The sequence below is a fragment of the Clytia hemisphaerica genome, unplaced genomic scaffold, assembly GCF_902728285.1.
Source record: "Clytia hemisphaerica strain Z4C2 unplaced genomic scaffold, Clytia hemisphaerica genome assembly, whole genome shotgun sequence".
Taxonomy (NCBI): Eukaryota; Metazoa; Cnidaria; class Hydrozoa; order Leptothecata; family Clytiidae; genus Clytia; species Clytia hemisphaerica.
In genome coordinates this window covers 2,056,872-2,078,632 of record NW_027103852.1, presented here as the reverse complement: position 1 = coordinate 2,078,632, position 21,761 = coordinate 2,056,872, and the positions used below count along the sequence as shown (strand labels likewise).

At 35.7% G+C, this 21,761-nt stretch overlaps 1 protein-coding gene across 1 annotated transcript; it reads left to right on the top strand.

Moving 5' to 3' along the window:
• The first annotated feature begins 2,729 nt into the window (after window positions 1-2,729).
• Window positions 2,730-16,160, top strand: LOC136808001 (uncharacterized). The gene is made up of 10 exons (XM_067064640.1): window positions 2,730-2,807; window positions 5,298-5,552; window positions 6,327-6,638; window positions 9,073-9,186; window positions 9,922-10,079; window positions 11,369-11,519; window positions 13,282-13,415; window positions 13,574-13,742; window positions 14,615-14,941; window positions 15,427-16,160. The coding sequence occupies exons 1-10, from the start codon at window positions 2,750-2,752 to the stop codon at window positions 15,573-15,575; spliced, it is 1,827 nt and encodes a 608-aa protein (XP_066920741.1). The 5' UTR covers window positions 2,730-2,749; the 3' UTR covers window positions 15,576-16,160.
• The last annotated feature ends 5,601 nt before the right edge of the window (window positions 16,161-21,761 follow it).

Genomic DNA, 21,761 nt, shown 5'->3' with positions numbered 1-21,761 from the left:
GAGGCCCATGTTTCCGCACGGTGGCCTGCGAATTTGTAAAACTTTATTATTATTTAGAGTAAATATACGTGTCATGCGGAGAGTTTTACTCTATTCATCAGTTTCCATAACTCGAACAAGTTCGTTTACGAGTGTTCATGATCCTTTCAATCGATTTTGAATTTGGCAAAGTTCGATAAACGAGAATTACTGCGAGTGAAGTGTAGATTCATTGCATAATATTAACCGGGTAGTTAGGAAAACCTGAAATAATCTGACGTTATTTCCTCATCGAGCAATGCCACCTTCCTGCTCAGGAATATATTTCCCGTGATGGTGCAGACTGATCATTTCCACATGGTAGCGAAGCGAAAGAACCAGACCAATATCGAATGGACTCCCAATGGACTCAACTGCTTCTGAAATTTTCTTCGAACTATAGAAAGATTTGAATTATAAAGCGTATTTTATACTAATTTCTAGCTGAGGGACCAATATTTTAGTTCGAATTATAGAAAGATTATTTATTATTTTCTTATATTAAAAAATGCTATCGTATCTCGCTTGAATTTATTTTAAGCGCTTTTCTTATAAAAAGTAATGAATAAATGATGGTTAATAATGCAAGAAAATTGAGCCCTTTAACATAGCATTTCAATCAACTTTCAATCAATAAAACCAACCTTCGCGTGTTTGATTATAAAGAGAGAAAATCTTACACGTTTTTTATAAGAACATCCAAATTCTTATTTGGGATGTCTTGGGATGTTCTTAACTTTTTGGGTTTCAAGCCGAAAAATGTTCTCAAAATGTTCTTATTTTCACCATTTTGTGATTTAAGAAAACGGGTGTTTTTGAGTCAACAGCCTTAAAATGTTCTTAACTTGTTCTAAACATTTTAGCCCTCGAAATATGTTCTTATATAGTTTGTTTTCACAAAAGAAAAACACTTATTAGATTTCTCATTTGTTTGTGATATTATGAAGGGGAATATTCATGTTAGGTTGAATGGCGAAACGATTTAGTGGCAAGCTTTGTAAGCGAGTAGAGTTTATTAAAAGTTGAAAACTTTGGAAGAGATATTTTTTCTATGATGAACGTACAAATAAATTGTTATACTGTAAAAAATGTTTGGGCCTTTCTCTCAGATGTTTCACTCTGAGACTGTGAAATCAAAGATTTTTAAACCTGACTTTAAAAAGACGAATTTCCTATAAGTAGGATCATAAAATGTGACCTTTCACTGCCTCTCAGTGGTTTGTGTGGTACAGGGGGGGGAGTTCGATTTTTGTTTTGGTGGTGATCTGTTTATAGGGCAAACATTGGGGTGTTATGCATTTTTTGATATATTTACTTGGTTCTGAAATGTCCGTGATATGTATGAATCAACAAAAACCACAAAATAGTTCTGTGGTTTTCAGCCTTTGCATAGACTGTCTATTAAAGGGAATCTCAATTTGTTTTGTACTCCTTGTCTCCCGAATAGACAGGGGGGGGGGCTCCGAATAACCAGGGGGTAGGAAAATTTTCTAAATTCTAATAAGCCGGGATGGAATAAGAGGGGGGTAATTTGAAGAGAATTGTTTTAAACTGATATCGATTTCAACAACAAAAAACTTTATGAACACGTAAAATAAGAACCAATAAGCTTGGTACTCACTTGTTGAAAAAGTGGCGTTTAACACTAAACGCCGGCTTATAACTTTATGCGCGCGCGTCTAAAACCATAAGATCTCTAGTGAGTACACTCGATAAACGCCTGCGTTTAATGTTAAACGCCGGTGTTTATCGAACCTAGAAAAAAAATATTCAAACGCGCATATCAAAAAATTTTGATATGTGCGTTTAAAGTTCAAAGACACCGCCAATGTAAACAAGATTTGGTTTTTACTTTCGATTTCGTTTCACTTTTTCCCTTTTTCTCTATCTCTCTTTGCTAAAAAGCTCCCAGTGAGTACACAGATGATCTGAAAAGTTAAACGCGTGCGTCTAGTGTTAAACGCCACTTTTTTTAATACATGATGAGTACCAAGCTATACTGACAAAAAGGAAAATTTTTAACAAGTTTAAGATCTATCTGATCTATCTACACTGTAATAAAATATTGAATTATTCGAATTTAATTAGTTGGCAGGGCCGGCGAAATGGGGAGGGCCGGGGGGCCATGGCCCCCCACTTTTTTGCTAAGAAAAAAAAAATTAACCAACCATGGTGGCGCCTCCTTAGACACTTACTATTTGGCCCCTCCACTTTCAAAATTGATTCGCCGGCCCTGGTTGGGGGGTCTTAATAAGAGCGAGGGATGGCCTTTTTTCTCTTAAGGATTATAGCAGGGGGACGTCTTATCGGGAGACAAGAGTATGCCATGTTTATTTGCTGCGTTCGGTAGTAAGTAAGAGACCATTGTGGCCAGCTTTAGAATACTTTGCTTGTAAATCCATATTTGAGCTAGTATAATCTTGTATATCTGATTATGGACATTGTACTATAAAACGTATTTCATTTGGCCGTGTCGCTCATACGGGTGGGGTGAAACTTCAAGTAACAAAAGTAAAATTTTACTTACTACTACTTCTACATTTACCTTTTTAAACATCTAGCACTGAAGATGGTTTTACCGAAAAGCTTTTGCTGAAATTAAAAATAATGGTTTTTCTTATTTACTTTTTGGAATGGCTGATTTAAACCTAAAAGTAAAAGTATTTTGACAAAATATATATTTTGATTTTCTTCATATATAATTTAGAACATAGATGTGTTGTAGCAAACAATGAAGAACTTGGAGTATTTGTTTTTCTTGGTCGCCATTTTGTTGATGGTCACCAAAGGTAAAAACTATTTCTTCATTAGACTACAATCAACGACGGAATATATTGATAATTTAGGGTATTTTAACGTTTTTCAGAAGTTAAAGCTTGGGCGAGAATTGTAATCACACACAATTGTAAGCACTACCACTCTGTTTCATCGGAAATTTTGATTCTAAGCTATATTCTCAGCTTTATTGGAACATTTTTGAGCTTTTTTTTAGCTTTTTCCTGAAATAGAAAGGCACTTTAGTCTTTAGTCTCACAATGTTAAAACTCAGAGTTAAAATTTTTTTCAGCCTTACTCACGCACCTTTAAAACTTTTGGGGATATTATGGCACCGATTGTAGCTGTAAGACCACCATAAAGGTTAATCATCATATTATGAAGCAAATGAATGAGTCTTCGAAACCTTCATCACTCTTGAAAACAAGTCAGGTGGACCTTCTTTTTCAGCGAAAAAAAACTGACCAAAAATGTGAATTTGAAAATGTGAAATTTCATCCCATATGGGAAAAGCTCGAGAGTTTCATGTCCACTTTAAATGATTCTATTTTTTTCATTTTTCAATCAGAAACTCAGAGATAGATTCAAACTTTTTTGAACCGTTTAAAGATCCGCCATCATCTACAGGAGATTACAGGAGAATTGTCCATTGCATTCCATTGGAATGTTCTTAATCGCCATTTCAAGCTCCACCAGGGCATCAACCACGAATTTTGGGTCAACTTCACTTATGTTCACATTTTGAAATTTTACTACTGTATTGATTTTCAAAAGTTTTAAAAGTGACCTTGGATATTTTATTTCGAATTTCCCTGAAAACCAGAAAACATTACTTCTAGAACTTAACTGATAATAAATTTTCTAGTACAAAGGTTTTAATTTGAGAGGGGTTTAAAAACTTCCAGGCTATATTCTGAGCCTTATTGGATCCTGAATTCCTGAGTTTCTAGCATTAAAACTCAAATTTAAAACACTCTACTCTTCCAACCTAAGTTAGAGAACTTACAATTTTTAGTGGTTGTAAAACTTGGTGGAGAATTTCCCTTTTGTCTCAAATATCACGAAAAGAACGGAAGATTATACTGCTAATTTGTCCGGCTGGAAAATTTAGCAAAAATTTCGTCCCCACTGGGAAACCCTACAATTTCAGTCCCACTGAGAAATTGACTTTGATTTCAAAATTCAGTTGATCTCCAAATTCATTGTTTAGAAATTGGACTCCAAAACCATCCCACTGGAATTTTTTGGACCTACGTACCCCGGTGGGGTGAAGGTCCTATAAATTCACCTCTGTCCGTTCGTCCGTCCGTCTGTCCGTTCGTTACCAGCTTTTCTCGAGATTGAATCATAGGAATCATTTGATTTTTGGTACAAAGGTGCAAAACAGTGGTGGCCAAAATGTGACGGAGCCCGATTTTCGAAAAAAAAATTTTTGGGCAAATTTTGGCCAAAACAAGGCTAAAAAACGGGTTTTTTGAACTTTGAGAAAAATTGGATCATTAAATTTATTTGATTTTTTGCATGAAAGTAGGGTACCATCATAGAGGTAAAAGATGACTCAAGCAGATTTTTGCAAAAAAATTTATTTGGCTTAAAAAACGCATGTTTATCTATAAGAATCACTATTAATAAGCATACATCAATGTTCTTAGTCAAATTACTCAATTTTTTTATGAGATAGATGTTTTTTTTTGCTCACGAGGGCTTACTTTGAAGCATATGTGTGTTTAGACATGAAATTTTGGTTGCTTGGCGTGTTTTTATAGAAAAACTGGCCAAATTCGATATTTTTTTATAAGCACATTATCAATTACTTAGGTATTAGCTTTTCTCGAGATTGGCTCTTTCATTCTTTATGATTTTTTGCACAAAGATGCATAACTATGAACCCTCGAATGTGACTGAGCCCGATTTTCGAAAAAAAATGTTTTTGGGCAAATTTGGGCCAAAAAACGGCTAAAAAAAGGGTTTTTTGGACTTTGTGAAATATTGGATCGTTGTTTTTTTTCTGATTTTTTGCATGAAAGTAGGTAAAAGATGGGTCAAGCAGATTTTTGTAAAAAAACTTTTCAGCTCAAAAAACGCATCTTTATCTTATCTATAAGAATCACTATTAATAAGCATACATCAATGTTCTTAGCCAAATTACTCAATTTTTTGATGAGATAGATGTCTTTTTATGCTCACGAAGTCTTGAATATGAAAGAATATTTCAAGAGCATGAAATTTTGGTTTCTAAACCTTTTTTTATAAGAAACAAACGACTAATTTTAATAAATCGTCACTATTTTTGTTCTGAATGATTGTTTAACGTTCATGCTCACGTAGATAACAATTATATATGTGTTAAATGCATAACCAGGTAGGTCCATAAAAGTATCACTTGTTAACCTTGGAACAATAGAATTTCATTCGAAATTTTGATCCCCGCTGTAGGAAAAAGTTTCACCGGGGCTGTGAGACAGGGGTGTGACGAAAAGATGACTCATTTTCTTTTGTTGCAGTAACTCGTGGGGCGATCACTAGTGTTGGTAGAGAGGAGACCATCGACATTGGACAGAACGCAACATTCACTTGTAACACGGATGATGGCAAACCAGTCTCTTGGAGACAATACCTCATGAACATAACTGTCGACATGCCAACGTTTGTGGTAGAGTCGAACACTTTAACGATTATTGGCAAAAATATTGGCGTGCTAGGCAATTATACTTGCTTCACTGATGATGATGTAAGGAAATTCGCACTTTTTGTCAACTGTAAGTGGAACCTACTGAATATTCTAATCTTTTTCATCGAAATACCTAGCAAAGCTCATAATCTTAGAGTCATGGCTTTTTGGACAAAAAAACAACTAACCGTGTGCTATTTTTGGGGCTATTTTGTTGAAGGGATTTCGGTCAAATTTAGTTTTCATTCGATTACTCTACTAGAAACTTGATCCTTTCCCAAAAAGGGGATTTGGAAATATCGTTTAAATTTTTTTTCAAACAGGGGTCCTAATTTCCGGGGGAAAGAAAATTGTGCACCAGAATACCTCGGTAGAAAAATCTGTCAGTAAAAAGTGACGAAGAAATCGCTTTATGACGAATTTTTTTAATCGATGATTATTTTTAATCGACGATTAATTTATGGTTACTTTGAATTTTTTTTTCGTTTTAAAAATGGAATATCTTAGTGGTAAATTTTGAGTTTATGGGATTCTCACGACAAACGATTGCCACAAAAACTAAATAAAATGAAAAGTTACTCAACCCATTGGTCTTTTTTAGCCTCAATGTCGACGTTACTCTGTTAGAATGTTTATTGGCAAGTGAAGAAATTTTTTACCGACGAATTTTTCACCGATGAATTTTCTAAGGTCCCCAAAAGATCAGGCTGTTTACAGCAAAATGTAGGAATTTCCTTTAGAAGTGGGAAAAGATACAGGGATTGTCAAAAAACAGAAAATCGAAAAATGTGACTATAAGAGAGTAAAGATTTTAAAAACCAAGATTAATTTTACTGTATATTTTCCCGGCTTTTTTGTACAGTCAAGAACACACTGAATATCGTCCGAAATCATACCATTATGATTGGACAAACTACACAAGAAATACAAATAAACCTTTCCTCGTACCCCGAAATCACAAACGTCTTTTGGACAAACGGTCGAAACACGTATCACGTCTCTACTGATCGGTACACGCTCAAAAACACAACAATCAACATGGGAGGCTTCTCTTACTATCAGACCTACAGATTGAACATCCAGAAAGTAGATGAAAGTGATATCGGTGATTTTTTACTGAACTACACATTCCAAGGAAAGGATTTTCAAGACCTTGCTGCACGGTTCATCAAAGGTAAAGAATTTACAATTTGAATAATAGACCCATTGACCAAATGATATAGTAGATCCTCTACTCTACACAATAGACAGCTAAAGGATTTTAGGCCTTACTCTTGGTCTATAGGCACTGCTATTAATTCGTGATATGCACCACTGCAATGTCTTCTGACATTACGTCACGGAACCAATAGCTCATTGGGTGGAAGTGACGTAAAATCAGTCAATACGTCACTTTCAACCAATCAGCTATTGGGTGGAACGGAAGACATTGCAATGGTGCATATCTTGAATAGGTTTGCTTATTAAAGGTTTAAACATAATAGACAACTTTCACAAAAGATGTTTACCAGGCAGTTTCTAAACATCGACCAGAAATGGGGACCACGACCAGCGACCACGACCGACGACCAGATAAATTTGGGTTATCGAGTTTGACTGCTCTCTCCACCGTAGAGAACTGCTTATCAAGTCCTCAAACTACTAAAAAGTGACATTTTGAGTAACCAGTCATTTTCTTGACAAAGTGACACTATTTGACTAAAATATTGACAGGATATGATAACTGTAAACTTTATTACCATGAATATTTTAATCATGCTGAATGAGATGCCTTTAGTATGTATAGATAGGACTATTTAGTAGGAAAAAATCGGGAAGGCCAGTTTTAGAGATATGAATCTAATCAATTATTCTATTTATGTTAACAAAATGACTAATTTCGACAGAAATAACAATCTGATGATTAAAAACAAAGCTTCTCGAACCAAGTTCAAAATATTTTGTGCTGCTAATTACTTTTATGACACCCTAATCAAGCTCTAAGAGCGTCGATATAGTCGTTTTACGCATTGGGCACGTGGCTCTAAATAGATGAGACAGAGATGAGCTTTCTCTTCAACACAATATTTTCAAATAACAAAGGAGAGACACTCTACGTTGAAGAAAGGAAAAAAAACTCGATAATCCAAATTTATCTGGTCGCCGGTCGTGGTCACCGGTCGTGGTCGCCATTTCTGGACGATGTTTAGAAACTCCCTGTTTACCAATAAAAATTTCAAATAAAAGAATGTCTAAAACACAGCTGATTGGCTTAGGTTTCAAAACTTTATTGTTTTATTAAAACCTCAATGCGCGTGTAATGTATTCTGAAAAGTGCAATATTCAAAACAAGAGCCTTCCAGGCTATATTCTGGGCCTTATTGTATCACTTTTCGATCCTGAATTCCTGAGTTTCTAGCATTAAAACCCTACCCTGTGCATATCCAGATAAGTATGAGTTTTACGCTCGAAACGATGGAAGATATGACGTAGCCTATAGATCTAATTAGTCGTAACTCTAAAAGGTCGGCGACATCTTTAGTGGACCAAATATATCTCTCCTTTTAACGGGCAAACATGTACTGGTATCGCAAGACCATAACGTCATTTTAGCAGTAACTTTGGCTTGATTTTATTCACCAAGAGTAGTTTGTTTTCTTTAAAATAGTTTTTTCTTGTCCTTTCAAGGTCATTTCTTTAGACCTAAATTTTATGTTTGTGACACCTTAGTACGGCTTAACTTTCTAAATTTGATCATCAATTCAAAACCCTCAAAAAGGCGGGCACCTCTAATTAGCGGATTTATAATCCGTTTCCCCGACGGTGGCCACTAATTAGTGGTGTCCGATGCATCACACGGTTGAAATCAATCACCAATACACAGGTTGCAAAATTATATCAGTGCAGTCAAAACATGTGATTACTCGAAAAAGTTCACGTTTACAACTTACAGCTGAAAACTATTAGTGTCAATAAATTCGAACCAATCAGAAGTAAATGTCATTTGTGACAAGCCCATAAAAATTTCGAGTAAAAGCGTAATTTGTCTTCAGACTTTCATTTTGCAACCTGTGTATTGAAATTCTTTCGACGAATTTTTTCAACAAACGTTGGATTCAAGGAATGAAGCCCCCTATAACGAATCACCACATGAACAGTTCTGGGGAATGAATAGAAAAATAAATTTCAACCTTTTATGGTATTTTGATCGGCAGACCGAACCTGTGAAACAATATGTCACAAAGAATTAAAACAATCAGGCTAAGAAAAATGACTCACGCAAGGTCTTTGTGTTTGTTTCCTCCTAGATTTGATCAATCGGTACTAAATTTATTAAAGTTTTTTTTTAAATAAGAGTGATATCGTTTGCTTTCATCAATTTTAATTTAATTTTTTTTTCAAATTGGATTGACACGGATGTGGAGCAAGATTGGTTAGAAAGAGGAAAAGAAGAACATTTTTTTGCTTATATCAGTATAATATAACAATAGGCAGACACTGTCCTGATACAAAATATGTGTCTGATGTGAAACAGGAACACTAATGCAAAAATAAAACCTTTAAGATCTAGCCAGTCCAGGAAATATGCAGTTTTGGAAAACACTAAAACATATTTTTCGCTAATACAGGAGGATGTTATGAACCACTGACCAAATGTCGCGCGGAAGACAAATGCATCAGCCAAGAAAAAATTTGTGACAATAAACAAGATTGTAGTGATTTTTCAGATGAAGACAACTGCAGTGAGTACTAAGTAGCCTAATCTATCAACAGATCTTCCATTCTGCGTTCGCCATGCTCTGCTCTGAAGGTTGTTCAGCCAAAACATTCAATAGCAGATACATCTAACCTCTATTCCGCGTTGCTTTAAAACGAAAGAAAAAGTATATGGTCCTTTAACTAATCTCCGCCCTCAAAAGCTCATTTAATATTCATTACAAAATTGGATGAAAAAGATACAAGCGGCGGATGCACTAACCTTGGCAAATTCTCTTACGGAGCCATGGTCCTCATAGTAAATACGTGCCAGCACGGAGTATTCAAATCTGCTCGGAGATTACAACTAACCTGACTTTTTTTTGGGGGGGAGGAGTGGGTTGTTTACTTGAATCGTTCATTGGAAAATGTTTACAGTACAATTACTCAAATTTTGTTTAATTTAATGCACCGAAGCTAAGTTTTATATATCTGCTTATTCTACAGGACAAGCTCTTCCTTTATTGCCATACAACGTGTCGTCTATTGCTAAAACGTATTCATAATATGCACCATTGCAATGTCTTCTGACATTAAATCACGGACCCAATAGCTGATTGATTGTAAGTGTCGTCAAATCATTGAATACGTCACTTGCAACCAATCAGCTGTTGGGTCCGTGGAAGACATTGCAATGGTGCATATCATGAATTGACGTGTATCTATTTATCTTGCAACGTCCTCCTTAGTAAGTACATTCCGATTTATACTTTTGATTCCAGATATACCAAGCATAGTAATCGATCAAGTGCTTAACAAAGGATTCACTGAATTTACGGTGACTTATCGTTTCTCGGATCAGTCGAGCAATCAGAAGAACTTCACGATAAAATACAATGTAACCACAAGTGATAAAGAAGAGTTGATTGTCTCTGACACTGTGAGTCATAAAATTTATGTTTTATTGAAATCTCTTTTACCACCAAAACACTTGGTATATACATGGATATGTAATAGCGAAGCTGGATGAAGGACGAGAATTCCTTAGCGGATTGCTTCTGTGTCTATTCTATTGTAAACTGTTTATAACAAAATTCCATCTCTGTACCCTTGAGTGTTTTGTTTTTATAAGAAAAATGAAGCAGACAAAGTATTCATGCAGTACGCCTGCACATTTTTTGCTATGATGGTCCCGCTTTTCATCAAAATAATATTTGCAGAAGATACTATACTAGATACTCGCTATCTGAAAATATCAGTTAGAAAGTGAGGTACCCCGTGGTTTAGCGCGGTATTTCAAATGAAAAAGTGCTATTTGTAATCTAACAGAAGAAGTTTCTTATAACTTTACTAATGAAAACAATGTTTTTCATTTTTTGAATTGTCATTAAGCAATGTTTTACAGACCCTCTTGATAACTAAAAGTTTTTAATCGTGAAGGATAAATGCAGCAGCAGAATCATTGGCTAAAGAGGAAATCCAAATTTCATATCAAATTTCAATGTCAGGTTACAGAGAGGAGAGACCTGGAGGAGTGCCCGCCTTAGACCGCTCGGGGCCTATTCAGGGTAATTCGGGGTAATTCGGTCTTCGGTCTTGTCTCCAGAGGACCTAAGTATGGACCCCGCGTCAGGCCGAATGGTCATGCTTTTTAGCGTTCGTGTGGAAAACATCCAAATATGATTGGACAGATTGTCTTATTAATGGTTTCCACATCCAAAGACTGACTACAATGAGGCAACAAAAGCAGTTAATAAATTTGCGGGCTTTCGAGGGTACAAACTACCGGCATATCGGCCGAACATTTCTCTAACATTCGTCAAAAATGTTCCCGATAAATACCGGAACATCGGAAATTCGGTCCTTCAATACCGGAATACAAGTCATTAGGAGTGTGGTCAATTAGGTAGATAAAAAGATTCGACTTTTTATGCTCAGTAATCTATGAAATTTTACAATGGGCCGACCTGTTCGACTGTCTACGATGAACTAAACTGAACGACATGCTAAAGGAAAAAGGTAGTCTCAATCTGGGATTTCTGGTAACTTTTGAAGATGCCTTCGGTCGTGGCATTTCAGTTTTGATCTCAAATTTTTAAAATCCAATGTCACCCCTTAACCTACAAAAATCAACCACAACAGATCGTACAAAAGTTGCGGAACGTCCGAAATTTTCATTCATAGACGAGGACTCCACAAAACTCTTGGCTTTCTTATTTTTTTCAACAGACACATCATTATCAAGTTCTGAATTACCCAAGTAACTTGGTCATCAAGGGAGTTCGAAATTCCACAACCTACAACATTTCAATGCGAGTTGAAACTGTCAGTGGTAAAGAGGGAGCAACCACAACTACATCATTCCAAGTACCAGTTCCAGGTCAGTCAATAGAGCTTTTTCATAAATTACGTCACGAACATCACTTGCCTCGTATTCAAACAATTACCATGGTGTGCCTTGAGACATGCAAATAATTTCAAAACGAGGTAAGTGATGTTCGTGACGTAATTTATGAAAAGGTATATTAACCTCGCTTAGTATATTTGTCAACATTTTTATTCGAGGTTTACGCACTTCTGGATACAAATCAGTTTACGCACTTCTGGATACAAATCAACGACACTGCGGGCCTTGTTTTCAAATGAAATAATTACTTCAAACGACATTTATACATGCATTATGTTTTCCCAAAAGACCGTTTTCAATTTTGATACAAAATTTCAAACATTAATATGTCTGACGACGTTGAAGTATCGTAGCAACAAGTCTTTGAGAACGAGGTTTGCAATCAATTATTTTATGCATATCCAGAAGAATGTATAGGTGAGGTCTGATCGATTCAAAATAGGCGACTTTGTGCGTCGTATATCGATCGTTCAGAGTTTAGAAGGTCTTCAATCTGCTGGACCGTTAGTACCGGCCCCTGAACCATACTTTATAGAAATATTACCCTTTGAAACTTGTAACCTTCATATCACTGGTTCGAGAAGGACTTGAATTCTGTTAAAAAATAGGGCTTTTCCCAAAAAACCGTGTACTGAGGAGGTCCATTTCCGTTCCGAGGCGTTAAGGTTCGATATGGTATCCGCGGTATGGAAGTCCATAGGAATATACGAAAATCTGTCAAAATGAATTTGAATTCCGTGGGGTTAAACTTTTTAAATCATTCAAACATTCCAAATTCCAGATAGTTTTGAACCTAAAATTGCCAGGAATTACAAGGGGTTACAGTATTTTTAGTCTTAAAGGGTTGTATTTTTGTGGAAAAGTCGTCTTGATATGAAAAATAGATAGCTACAAGTAACACTTCGTTTGAAAAGTTTTGACCGGATTGATGTAAGCTTTCTAAAATTTCGTAAAAATTTGAATAAGATTAAAACCTCTAATAAAGGTCCAAATGTACGATGAATTGTTAAAATTGGTCGAAATATACCTATTACAAACTCTTTAAAAACTCGTTGGATAGCTCATTCTTTCTCACTTTTCCATATCATAGGTTGACACCAACGCGGGGAGAATTAAAAAAAAATAGTATATATTGTGAGAGTGATGTTGTGAATGTCATAATAGATCTGATAAACTAAACCTTTGAGCAAAATTTTTCTTCAGGCAAAATAGATCAAAACAGTTATTTTCGTACCCACAGATCGAATATTTTGAAGGCATTCTTCAAACAAAACTCGGCGAAAACACAAAGTTTTTATGTATTATAGTAGTAGGAACCGTACCAAATACTGAGTCGATTCGTATACAACACATCCTTCTTTCGAAGTTAATAAACTAATTCGCCATAATTCTTCACCGAAATATCGGAAGTTCTAATTGGAAGTGATGTTGACTTACGCTGAAGATCTCTCATTCAAAATCTACCATTTTATGGACAAATGTAGTACACCCAAATGCTCTAATTTGAAGATTGCTAGAAACTTCGCAGTGCCCCGGTTGTCCCTGATCAAACGCCACAAAACACCATTTCCGCCTTTCCTTTTCATACCCCATGAAAACTTACATAAATATGTAACACATCCAAAACGTTTTGTAGCATTTTATTTTATTAAATGAATGCAAACATATAAATAGTTTGACGCTGACGATTTCTTGTCTCTACAGTACTGTACAAAACTTCTATCTTCTCTCACAGAAAAACCGGTGATACCAGAAGCCTCCTGGATCAACCACAGAAATTACAGCACTATTAGAATCAGACTGAACGAGTTTTCTCCTTCCTGGCTTTCTTATATCGTCACTTATTCGTTGTTCAGTAATGGAACTCAGGTCAGTATCTTCATTTCTCCATATCAATACCGCTTAATTATTTAGGAGTAATCATGCTTGTAATTATGCATTTAGTTAATTGCGTATTGAGGTTATAAAGATAGTCGGATCATTCTAATGTATGCAAATTAGCACAGCGTGCGTTTTTTTTCTCATAGATTGGAAATAGCGTGGTATCATTTCTACCAAACGGTAAACCAACAGATTACATTTCTCTTGGTGCAGGAACACTAAAGAATGGAACCACTTACCAAATCATTATCAATGCAAGGACTGATGCAGGACTTGCCGAGCCGAAAATTATCAACTATACCATACCCAGGATGGGTGAGTTTTTGTTTTTTGTTCATCATCTGAAGTCTCAGGTAGCTTATGGACCAAAACTTAGTCGGCCTTAATTTTAGTCGATCCTAATTTTAGTCACCTCGTCAAAATTTAGTCACTAAGGGCCGACTAATAATTAAGTTTTGACCAATTCTAAATTTTTAGTCGCTCCAAATTTTAGTTGGCCTAAATTTTTAGTCGGCCCTAATTTTAGACACCAAGCCAAAATTTAGTCACTTAGGGCCGACTAAGTTTTGGCCGATAAGGTAACTAAACTATTTGGATGTGTAAAGAAATATACCGTAAACCGAAGTTTCCCAGTAGGTTTTGTTTTGATAACAATGAAAGTCTCTTATTAGAAACACTAACCTGAAAACAGGGATTTGGCAGTAGCGTGGTGGAACCCAGCTGGCACACAACGTTGTTTCAACGTTCATCTAACGTTATATGGATGTTGTGAAAGTTATATAAACGTTGAAACAACGTTGTATGCCAGCTGGGAAGCGGCTGGTCAGCGACAGATTTCTTTTTTTTTTTGGGGGGGGGGGGCAAAGATGCAAAGAGGCGCCTCTGATCACTAATTTCGGCGCTCCTCTGCTTTATCTTACCTTAGAATTAGCAGCTTCAAGCCAACAAAAAGAAAAAATACACAAATGTTTTCGTGCTCGCATCGCTTGCGTCAATTTTACAAATATGTTTTACTTTTCAGGAGGGGGCGCCAAAATGCCAATCTTCGAAAATTGTCTCTCCAGTTTGGATAAATTTTGCTAAAACGTTGGCAAAAAAGTTAACAAATTATATGCGCCATAAGAGGAATTTCTTAATCTTGATTCGCATTTCTGCCAATCAGTAATTTCTGTTCTTATTGTATATAGCACCACCCGGCCCAGTGCTGAACTTGAAAGTGGGCAAAGTAACACCAACAAAAGATTACGTTTGGCTTCAACTGTGGTTTGATCGGCCAACTGATGATGGTCAAGATGGCGCACCAAGTTTGTCTGGGAAACTGAAATATTGTGAAGTCCTTTCCAATGACAACTTGTTGAACTGCAAAGAGGAGACTTTTTTTATCGCCGACGACGGCAAGAAAGCTGTTTCGCCACTTAAAGAGAAGACTAAATATTATTTCGAGATTACTTTGAAGAACAAATTGGATCAATATGGAGCAACTGTAGGAGAATATTACACAACACCTTCGTACAGTAAGTTTAAGGAAGTTGAATTCGCACAACAAAAAATATAGATTATCACTACCATTTTTTTGCATTCCTTGTCTGAAACATTTTCTTTTAAGCATCTTTATGCTTCTTTATGCCTCTGCGGTGGGATGATATTTTATTTTTAGCACGTGGGCTTGTTCAAATAAGTGCGACGTTTTTATCTACTTCAATGCCATGGTATCTTGTGATTTCAAAAGAATGCTCCTGCGCACCTGTCTGGTTTGGTTTGATTTGTATGCCAGAAAACTGCCACTAGCGGGACACAGAATTTTTCTTACCATGCCAGACTACCTAGCATCTCACCAAAAACTGGGATTTTTCATCCTTTTTTTTAGTACGTACAGAAAAAGCCGTCATGTCTAGTACAGGCTAGTGTCAGACCTATACATGGCATGATTCTTCAAAAAGCAATAATTCCGCCCCCCCTTCTGTATCATTTAATTTGCAAAATATTTTTTTTGTTTCAGCGTCAACATCATCAGGTGGTTTGAGTGGAGGAGCGATCGCTGGTATTGTGTGTGGCTGTTTAGGCGTGTTGCTCGTTGCTATTGGTGCTTGCTGGAAAAAGAACCAATCTTCGAACGATCCTGGGTCGGTCAGTTACTCGAAGTCGTAAAGAAATCTGAACAAGCTTTGTATTAATGGATGCATCGCATGTACGAATTTCATGGAAAGTGAATCGCGTTCAAGAGGAAGAGCTAAAGCAAAACACTTCATAGCACTAAAAAGTAACACAGTTATTCTTAAACAATACTTTAAGGGAAGAGATTTTGGTGGATGACTGATGATGTCAAATTAAATTCCCTCGGAAAAATCTTTTTCGGTTATCCCTGGTCATCCGCCAAATTAAATTCTCGCCAAAATTTCTTCCTTTAAGGTAGTCAATACAATAGGCTTAAAGATTTCTACCAGGACAAAGTTTATCCCAACCCCCTGTTGTTTGATATTAAGTCATCCTATTCATATCCATATCATGAGTCATAAGCATATGTCAACCTTCACGTCGTAGGGGAATGGGCTCCAGTTTACCAGGTAAAATAAAGTTTTTTCAAGCAATTCAATGCAACGAATTTACGTTATTCGACACTGGAAACTCCAAACCATTTCATTTAAATCATTTGTTATCTATATTATAATACGTTTATTTTCGCTAGCGATTTTTAAGCATCTGGCAATTCTTTTTCGCGCCTTTTCTATATTGATCTTTCAATTGGTTAATTTTTAAGCTTAAAATGAAAGCTCTGAAAATATGATTTCCCTTTCTCTTTTTAATCTTCTTTTTCGAACATTTTTAAGAGCGTTTTTAAACTGAACATCATTATCTGTTTCCATTTCATTTTGAAATATCTAATTTTCTAAATCTTTCAAAGTCTTCCTCGAATGTCTACGCCCGATGGCTATTTTTCAATATTTTTGTTAATCATATCCAAGGAAAGTTCATACCTGATGAAGATCTGGCGAAGTTCTGCAAGAGAACGAAATATCGTGAAAGACTGAGTTGATTTTACTTTTCTGTTTTTTATTTTTCAAGGAAATTTCATTATATTTAAACAATTTGGTAGAAGAAAAACTAGGTATATTTTGTATATTTTGTTAGAGTTTTAGGAAGAAAGTTGTAATTTTGATCAATTTATGTTGATTTTTCGGTAAGGGAGTGGTCAGAAAGTATCTACGGGGGTGGAGAATTCTAGGGGTCAAAAACTTTTCCCACCCTTAAATTTTCATGTCTTTAGGGGGGGGGGGGGGTTCAATTTTTTTCATTAATATAGATTTCAAATGTACCTTGGCTAGCTTTGACCTTTTTTAATCCTTTAAGCTGTTTGACTTTTCTTGGACCAAAATTTTCGTCTGCAGCGCAATAATTACAAGGAAAACTTTCAGTGACATGAAATTTCATGCTTTCTGCACCTTTTGTGGGTATTCTCGCTAATTACGTCCATCAGGTAAAATAAAGAATCTTTCTCTTCGAGTTTTATTTTAAAATTGACCAAAAGGCCCCCTAAGCTTGAAACAAATCATAAGTGGCTGAAATTTGGCACAGTGATTTCTTATTGTCTATAGAACATAGAACATTAGGCCTACTCGCCCTTCATCTCCCAGTACTTTTACGGTGTGACGGGATTGCCCCTATTTTAGCACGGTATTATTCCGGGATTTGACGAAAAAAGAGATGGTGAAACGGTATCTTAAAATCAGACGGTGACGGTATTTAGCCTTATTTTTTATCAGTATTCCGGTATCTTAGCCTATACAAACCGGTGTGACGGTGTTATTATTTTTTACAATTTTTGGGATTTCTGGATTCAATAAAATTTTGGACGGGAAAACGGTATTTCAAACTCCCCCTTCACTCTCCCATTCAATTCAAAACATTTCTGGTGCTGTATATATAGAACTGTTTTGTTTATGTTTCGTGAATTCTTCTGAACTGAAGTTCTCCTTTTATTCTTTCACTTGAACTCTTTTTGACTTCCTTTCTTTTCAATTCAAGGCAAATAGGCAAGAAATCACAACAATGATGGCTTATACTCTTTACTTAATTTGAAACGGACGTACAATCAAAATCGAGCACCTGTATATTACACCTGCATTCCAGGGCAAAGGATACGGATCACAAATGCATAAGTGCGTTTATGGAATTTAAGGGAAGGGTGTACTTGGGGTCATTGGAATGTCTTGGTTTAGAATAAGAAACGCTATTGAATTCCATAAACACCTTGGAGTTGAGAAGGAGTACTCAGAAGAGTCGGACACCTCATGAGACATTTTGAATTTCAAGTACTTTTGTTTTAGAGTTAATGTTTGCCTTTTGGGAATTAAATTGGCTAAAATGTATAATTTCATAGCAATGAAATCTGTTTGAAAACTAGGACAGCAATAGATTTATGCATCTCGAGAAGAGTGTATTTCTTACACAGGAAAAAAATTTCCATTTCCAAGGTTGGAAAATAGATAAAATCTAATGGAAAATCTAACCTGGAAACTTGGGACACTCTCCAAAGATGGAAATTTTGAATTTTCAAAAATCCAGGTTGAAAAAAGCCAAAACCCTAAAATTGATGACAGAGATGTGGAAAAAGGGATCTTAAACAAGGTTTTTGTTTTTGTGAACAGTCACTCGCTAGCCTAGGCTCGATGGCTCCCGGTCAATCTCTCGTTTGTTCGCACAGATCAACTCTTATATCACTCACACAGCTCAGCAGGGTACCATTTGAAACTAAGACACAAGTACCCTATGTGCTTCACTGTGCGAACTCACTGCGATTGACCGAGGCCGCTCCGAAGGGATGCCTTACCTGACGGAAACTTACAGCTTGACTGCTCACATTATAGCCTAATATCTAGGTTAGCTATACATCAAAACTGTTCTGCGCGAAAAATCGCTTGTTGTTTTCTCAAAGGACATGGGCAGAAAATGGTACAAAAATATAATTTCCACATGGGTTTTTAACGTTTTCCAAACTGTTTGGGAGAAACACAAATTTCCAACCCCAAAAGTCTAGTTTTGCAAGGGGGAGTCTCAATTTGAAAAAAATGTAATATCCACATGGATTTTTAACGTTTTCCAAACTGTTTTGGAGAAACACAAATTTCCGACCCAAAAAGTCTAGTTTTTCAACCCGAGGTATCAAATTTACAAAAATATGTATTTTCACATCGATTTTTGACCTTTTTTTTCAATTCCCAAACTGTTTCCAGCCTTGGAAAATTGTCATTTCTACATTGTTTTTTTTTTCATTTGATTTTTCAAGGGCATTGGTTTATTCCACAAAACCTATGGGTAATTTATGTTTTCCAAATCAGCTTAAGGTAATCGTTCAAATTTCCAACCTTCAATTATAAAACCAAAATTTCCAACCCAAAAATATTGAATTTCCAAACTTGGAAATCGAAAATTTGTTACCTGTTTCAAAATACCTCTTCAAAAACATTTAGACATCTTCCAAGCAACTGTTTCAGACTTTGAATTTCATGATGCAAGAAATGTATGAAATAGTGTGCCGTCAATTCCTGCGATGGAGTTTATTCGACTTTGGCTTTACTTATACAATGACTTTATTTTATTCCAGTGTATGTGTGATTTGTATGGTCATCTTGATTTTCAATCTACACAACTTTAAGGAAGGGAGGGAGGGAGTCAGTGAGATTCACTTAGGTTTCTTTGAGTTGAGTTGGGAAAACTACCAGTAAAAGAAGGATGATTGTGAAAATATCGCTTCCAAATGACGACACACTCTTGCTTTTGTCTTCTGTCTCGAGTAACATTGTATTTAAAGTAAAAAGTGCTTATAAAAAATGTCAAAATAGCCGATTTCAAAAATATTTTTATTTCACTTTCTGCTTTTTGTGTTTCGGCCCTACTATTGAATACTCCCTTCTATTAGGTACCCTTGGAAAAATTTGCTAGTCAACCAGCCAATTTTCTTTAAATTTTCTGGTTAGCTGGTTGACTAAGTAAGCAAAATTATTTTGTAGAGGTCGAAATATAATTCTATGAATAAAGCGATGGGAATTTCACTTTTGCGGGAAATTACAAAATCTAGGAGGGAAATTACAATCAAATTTCAATCAGCCATGAGATTCAATAGATGAACAGCGCATTTCTTATCCTCTCTTTCCGAATTCCTGTAAACCAAGATGTAATTAAAGCAAATACACGCCTTGTAATAAGAATATACTTTATAAGAATATTCATGATGAAATTTGCCAAACATTAAGAATTTGTTGAGAATATTATTTTGGCAACAGAACCTAAGAATTTCATTATAGGAGCATCAATTATAATTTATTCCGAGATAGGCCCAATACTTTTGCAGATGTATTGTTCTTAAAATATAAGAATATACCGTACGAAAATTTATTAGCATGAATTTCCCTAAACAAAAAGTTATATATATACATGAAAAGAATATCCATGATGAAATGAAAAACAACTCCATTCTTATAGAAAAATGCATGTGAACCATATTCGTCTTTCTCTTATCAAGTATTCTAAATTTATAAAGGTAAGTCCCCCCTAATTAATAAATGTGGAGTCATCTTAAAGCTCACTAATTGCTTTTTCATATAAGAACGTTGTAAACTTTTTTTTGTTCTTATCCCCCGTCCCAAATCTTTAACAACCGTTATTCTTAACCCTTTCCATGCCCATGTCAAGTATATTTGTAATGCCCAGTTTGAATTAGAAATCGTCATTTTTGGTTATTGGATTGTGCTTCATGGCCAAGCCAAAAAGTCAAAAAATTGCAATATTTTGACAAAAATCCACTTTTTTGATATTTTAACCGTTTTTTGACCATCAACGAGTGACCCAAGAACCTCCAAATTTGGCCCTGTTTTACTTTATTCTGTCTTGTAGCGAATTGATTTGAAATTTTACCACTGGGCACATTTCTATCCTTCAGCCAAACTGCTTTAATTCCCCTACCTACCCGCCCAGCCCGCCCTTCTTAAATCGAGCACCTACAACTACAAGAAAGAGGAGACTCTAAGCTATCCAACGAGCTATGAACGAGCTTCAACTACTTCTACAATCAGGGTCATAATATATTGGCGCTTTTGGCTAATTAACCATTTTTCGAAAATTGAAGTTCGAGCGAGAATGTCAATTTCGGGCCTTCAACTTGATTTCAACGATTATTTCGATCTGGGAGGGATTTATTGGTTTCCAGGCTATATTTCAAGCCCTACTGGACCACTTCTGAACTTATGGATCCTCAGATCCTAAGGTCCTAAGTTTTAAGTCTAGCGTTAAAACTCTACCCTTCGAACCTACTTTAGAGGATTAGAACACTTGCAAATCGATTGTGGTTTCAAAACACCCCGGTGGATTTCCTTTTTGTGCCAAGTATTTCGTCACCGATTGTAGATCCGGAGATATAAGCCTTTAAAGTTTGAACTAGCGATTTTCTTTAAAAAACTTAGAAAAAAAAGAGTTCGTTTTAAAAATCCCTTTTAAAAAACTATAAAGAGTTGAAAACCATGATCAACAAAGCAAAAAAGGTTTAGATGAAGTTTGTGAACTCATGAACTCGCATTATAAGTTTATCGGTGAAAATTTTGATGAGAACTGATGGCTCAATGCTGCTTTTTTGTGGTTCTTTTTTTCGTTGGAATGGGCTGCGGTAGGTTTATATTTGCTTTAACTTTATTTATTCAAAAATACGCAGACTTAGTCATTGTCAATAAATCTTGTTCCTGAGAAATCAGTACACCGCACACTTCAAATCAGTAAAGTTTCAAAGTTTCATAAAGTAAAGCATTGTGATTTAGCGTTTAGCGCTACGCTAATGAGGACAAGGGCATTGGTGGTGGTCGAGGGGTGGTTGGTGAAAAAGGGAAGGTCTCCTCAAGAACAGTTTTTGATTGAATATTTTACGGATACAGAATTGATTATGAATGCTCTATTTCATTTGTTTCCGCATTAAGATTTTCCCTGATATAAAATGATTTTTATGGACCTACCTGGTTATGCATTTAGCACATTTATGATTGATATCTACGTGACGTGACCATTAAACAATCATTCATAACACAAATAGTGACGATCAATCAAAATTAGTCGTTTGTTTATTATAAAAAACCGTTTAGAAACCAAAATTCCTTGCTCTTTAAATATTCTTTCATATTCAAGCAAGCGGGCTTCGTCAAATTCGAGGGTTTATAGTTATGTATCTTTGTGCAAAAAATCATAAAGAATGAAAGCGCCAACCTAGAGAAAAGCTAATACCTAAGTAATTGATAATGTGCTTATAAAAAAATATCGAATTTGGCCAGTTTTTCTATAAAAACACGCCAAGCA